The sequence below is a fragment of the Oryctolagus cuniculus genome, chromosome 17, assembly GCF_964237555.1.
Source record: "Oryctolagus cuniculus chromosome 17, mOryCun1.1, whole genome shotgun sequence".
Taxonomy (NCBI): Eukaryota; Metazoa; Chordata; class Mammalia; order Lagomorpha; family Leporidae; genus Oryctolagus; species Oryctolagus cuniculus.
The window spans coordinates 21466225-21470743 of NC_091448.1; the positions used below are offsets into that span (position 1 = coordinate 21466225).

Below are 4519 nucleotides of genomic sequence, written 5' to 3' on the forward strand. Positions count from 1 at the left end.
CTGTCCCACGCCCTCTGAGCTGTCCTACAGAGGGCACACCTGTCTTCTCACACACCACGCCAAAGTTCACAGACCTTTCATCCTCTCCTATGTTCCTCCTTGACACTTGTTAATTACAAGATGCAGGCTCTGGTTTTAACCTGATGTTTTATGAGCTACGGCTAAATCAAAGAATAGAGGTTTTATGTGGTCTTTTCAGTGTCATAGTAGATGCTGCTTATAATTCCCTGTTTTTACGAGGCTGGAGTCACAGCAGGAGTAGACGGCACCCTGAGCCTGGGTGATAAAGGGCAATTTTCAAAGGCATTGATGGAGTTCAGGGAATGCAATGAGAGAAAGCTTGTAATAACAGGGAGCAGCGCCCCCGGATCCGAAGGCCACGGCAGTGACTTGGGTGGCCAGAGGGCGGCCTGCCAGACTTCTCAGGATGAGTAACTACAGGCACTCAGGAGCACTCGTGGCCTGCAGGGAAGGCTCCGGTGCTCTAACGCACCCTGCAGAGGAAACCGAGGTAGACACAAAGTCACCAGTGGGAAAGCGCGACTCCAGGTCACAGCAGCCTCACCGAAACGCAGAGTCGGGATGGATTCTAAGTGAATGGAACATTGGCTAACTGGCCTTGCTGAATGGGCACCTTGGGAGTTTCCCAAGCCCTTCCAGGTGGTCAACACTAAGCAAACTCCAAGTCCAGAAGGCCAACGAGAGATGACATTTCTGATTAGAGAAACAGCTGGAGCGGCAGTTTTGATTCTTACGACCTTTTTAACAGTCCTGCCTTTGCCCCTATGTAAGGCAGGCAGCTCCCAGAGCTCTTGGGGATTAAACAAGGTAGCTCCAGGTAGTTGCTTCAGCTGTGCCTGATGTGTTAGAACTTCACAGGAAGAGCGACAAGCCTAACAAGACTGCTGTCCCATTAGAGACTCGGCAGGTGCATTCTTTTCAATGCCAGCTGCGTAGTGCAGCCAAGTGCAAGTGCAAGTTCTCTCAAGGCAGAGAACCCAGCAGACATTTATGGCTTTGCCACATAGATGTTTGAGTTCACCAGCAGAGTCCCACAGCCTAATGAGGACGAAATGGACTTTCTTCGCTATTTCATGACAAATAAAGTTGCCCATGTTATTATTATGCAATTATTATCATACAGTAGATGCAATGTAACTGTGTATTAGAACTCTCATTGGCACCACCTGATACTGATAGTTCATCACTTACTCTGCCTGTTACACAACATCGCTCCCAAGAAATCCAAGAGTGAAATTCAAGAGTGTTTGGGCACTTCTAAAAGGAACTCGAAATCCAACATAAATTGTATGCAGCACACTTATTACCTTATGTTCCTGCCTGAAGACTTCTCATATCTTGCCCCCCTCTCGCACTCCATTTCTTCCAGGATTCAAGGCTCCCCAGAATCTCTCTGCATTCCATAAATCTCAACTTCTCTCTCACTGGTTCTTAAAGCAGCCTTTCAGACACAACACGTCCATCACCACAGGCCACCGTGATCCTGGTCTCCGTCGTGGGCTCATTACGTGCATCCCCTTTCTGTTCACGTATTTGGATGAGATGAGGTCTCCGAGACCAGGGTGTGTCCCTTGAAGGCCTCCACACAGTGTTCATTCATTAAACAGAGAGCTCCTTTACTAAAAGCTCGTCGATTTCAGACCCTGGCCTACAAAGATGGAGAAATCCCCCACCTTAATGGAGGCTGCATTCTAGAGGGAGCTCGGAGACAAAGGCTTTTCAGACAGAGAATGGGATAACGGGACTCATGCATCTTTACTCTGGAAGTGCAAGGGAGGAGGCGCTTTGCATTGTGTGGGGCCACGGAAGGTGCTGAAGGAAATGGCGCTGAAGGGAATTCAGCTTACTAGCAAAAGACCCTGAGGGGAATGCAGGCTCCACGAAGGACTGCTCCTCCCCAGGAAGAGGGGAGACCAAGGTGACTTGCTCCATCCTGAATAATTTTCCCTAAGTGCCTGGGGCACTGCAGAAGTTTAGGGCCAGAATCAAGACAGGCTTTGACGAAAAAGAACTTTAAAGGTACAATTGATAAGTACGTATGAGATAAGGAACACATCATTTGTACTCCCCCAATGCATTCAGAAACAGCTCAGATATAAGTAGTACTACAAAAACTGATCAAATTTTTAGTTTACAATGTATGAAAAAGATTTTAATAAAACATCAACAAAGCACAACTATGACATATCTTGACATTTCAAATGGCAGATCAAAAATTCTCATCTAACTTACTACACCTCAGTCTTGAGAATGATGCCCAGGTGACTCTTGGCTCCTTAACGGCACTGAATCGCTGCTAATGATTGGAAGGTATGTCAGGGGCTTGGAATGTGCTAGGGACTTGGTTAGCTCAACATCTCCCAGGACATAATGAATCATAAGCTTCCTCATTTTTCACACTGAAAAAGAGGAGTCTATGTCCTTTTTTTCCCACCAGCATTCCATATGACTGAAACATGCATTTCCCCACCAGGGACCCCAGTCCTATCCCCAAACCATATCAAGGTGAGAAACAGACAAGAGACAGTGATCCTCCCACGTCACATGATACCCAGAGATTGAAGTCTTGTGACACTAGAATCAAGGAAGAGAGAAAAGGTGATTCATTTGGGAATACTGGGCAATCTGAGAAAAGGGAAATAATTATTTTCAATCTATTGTGAGTTTTTAACTAGAGAAACACAATGATATATTAATTGCATCTGTGTCATATAAACAAAAACAAGGAAACAATCTTCATAATCACAGAAACTCCTTAGCTGGGTATAAAAGGGGGTGCAGCAAGGAGACTCTCAAACTCGGGAAAATCACTCTCTTGGAAACCTACGCAAAACCTCTACCCTCTGACACCATGGTCAACTCCTGTTGTGGCTCCGTCTGCTCTGAGCAGGGCTGCGGCCAAGACTTCTGCCAGGAGGAGTCCTGCTGCCGCCCCAGCTGCTGCCAGCCCAGCTGCTGCCAGCGCACCTGCTGCACCTCCAGCTGCTGCAGGCCCCAGTGCTGTCAGCCCACCTGCTGCCGCCCCACCTGCTGCATCTCCAGTTGCTGCCGCCCCAGCTGCTGTGTGTCCAGCTGCTGCAGGCCCCAGTGCTGCCAGTCTGTGTGCTGCCAGCGCACCTGCTGCCGTCCCAGCTGCTGCAGACCCTCCTGCTGCATCTCCAGCTGCTGTCGCCCCAGCTGCTGCCAACCCCAGTGCTGCCAGTCTGTGTGCTGCCAGCCCACCTGCTGCAGGCCCACCTGCTGCAGGCCCACCTGCTGCATCTCCAGCTGTTGTCGTCCTTCTTGCAGCTCCAGCTGCTGCCAGCCCACCTGCGGTAGTTCCAGCTGCTGCCGCCCCAGCTGCTGCCCTGGCTGCTGCATCCGCCCAGTCTGTGGCCAAGTCTCCTGCCACACCAGTTGCTATCGCCCAACCTGTGTCATCTCCACCTGCCCCCGCCCCATGTGCTGTGCCGTCCCTTGCTGCTGAGCCCCTCCCTGGAGCTGGATTCCTCAGTCATCACAGAAGCAGACCCTGGGCACCACATAGATGACTCAGGAGAGGCATTCCCACCACTGTCCACCTCCCAGCCCAAGGCAATCCCTTTCCTTTGTTGAATTTTTCCACATGTTGACACAAAGTATGAGATTAGATGTGACCAATGGCAAGAAATTAATAGAATTGCCCAAATTTTACTCTCTACCTTTTGATTTCTGGGTGCCTGGTCCTCCTGTCTCAAACATGGACATTTCTGCAGGGCCTGTGGGGGCCAGATCGCACCCTCAGGCCTGAGAGTCTAAGGGCACCACCCTGAATCCCTGCACTGTAATGTTTCTGTATCTTATAGTTGCTCTTTCTCAATAAACCACCACTCTCTTGGCTTGAAATGCAGTTGTCTTGTGCCTGTTGCTTTACATTGGTTGTCCTCAGTGACTAGGAAATTATACAAAACACAACTGATTCAAGCTTCCAACTCCTACTCTCACCTTCAGGAAAATTCTGCCAGCCAGAAACAACAGCAATGCACTGATGTTTCCAAAAGCACTGATGGACAATGAAGACGTTTATTTAAGTCTTCCAGGGATTTGGAGAAGCAGGGTTCTATTCCACAGGAAACCTTTCTTAAACACTTTTGAAAATATCCCTTTAGGGACTGGCATTGCTGCAGAGCAGGTCAAGCCTCTGCTGGCAAGGCTGGAACACCATGTTGGAGTGCTCTGCTTCCACTCCAATGCACCTGGGAAGGCAGCAGATGATGATCCAATTGTTGGGGTCCCGGCCACTCATGCGGGAGACCAGGATGGAGCTCCTGGCTCCTGGAATCGACCTGGTGCAGACCCAGTTGTTGGAGCCACTTGGGGAGTAAACCAGCAGATGGAAGAGCTCTCTCTGCCTGTCCCTGACTCTCTCTGTTGCACTTCCTTATAAATAAATAAATAAATAAATAAATAAATCTTTCTAAAATGTATGTTTCCCTACAACTGCATTCCTGTCCTGCTTGTGTAATTCCTCTATTAAGCT

The 4519-nt window shown here is 49.0% G+C and overlaps 1 protein-coding gene across 2 annotated transcripts; it reads left to right on the forward strand.

The window, feature by feature from the left end:
• The first annotated feature begins 2796 nt into the window (after positions 1-2796).
• Positions 2797-3885, forward strand: LOC138846083 (keratin-associated protein 4-11-like). Of its 2 annotated transcripts, XM_070060715.1 has the most exons (2): positions 2797-3058; positions 3089-3885. In XM_070060715.1, the coding sequence occupies exons 1-2, from the start codon at positions 2873-2875 to the stop codon at positions 3485-3487; spliced, it is 585 nt and encodes a 194-aa protein (XP_069916816.1). In that variant the 5' UTR covers positions 2797-2872; the 3' UTR covers positions 3488-3885. The 2 variants fall into 2 exon arrangements, with proteins under 2 accessions (XP_069916816.1, XP_069916815.1); XM_070060714.1 differs by having other exon boundaries at positions 2797-3885.
• The last annotated feature ends 634 nt before the right edge of the window (positions 3886-4519 follow it).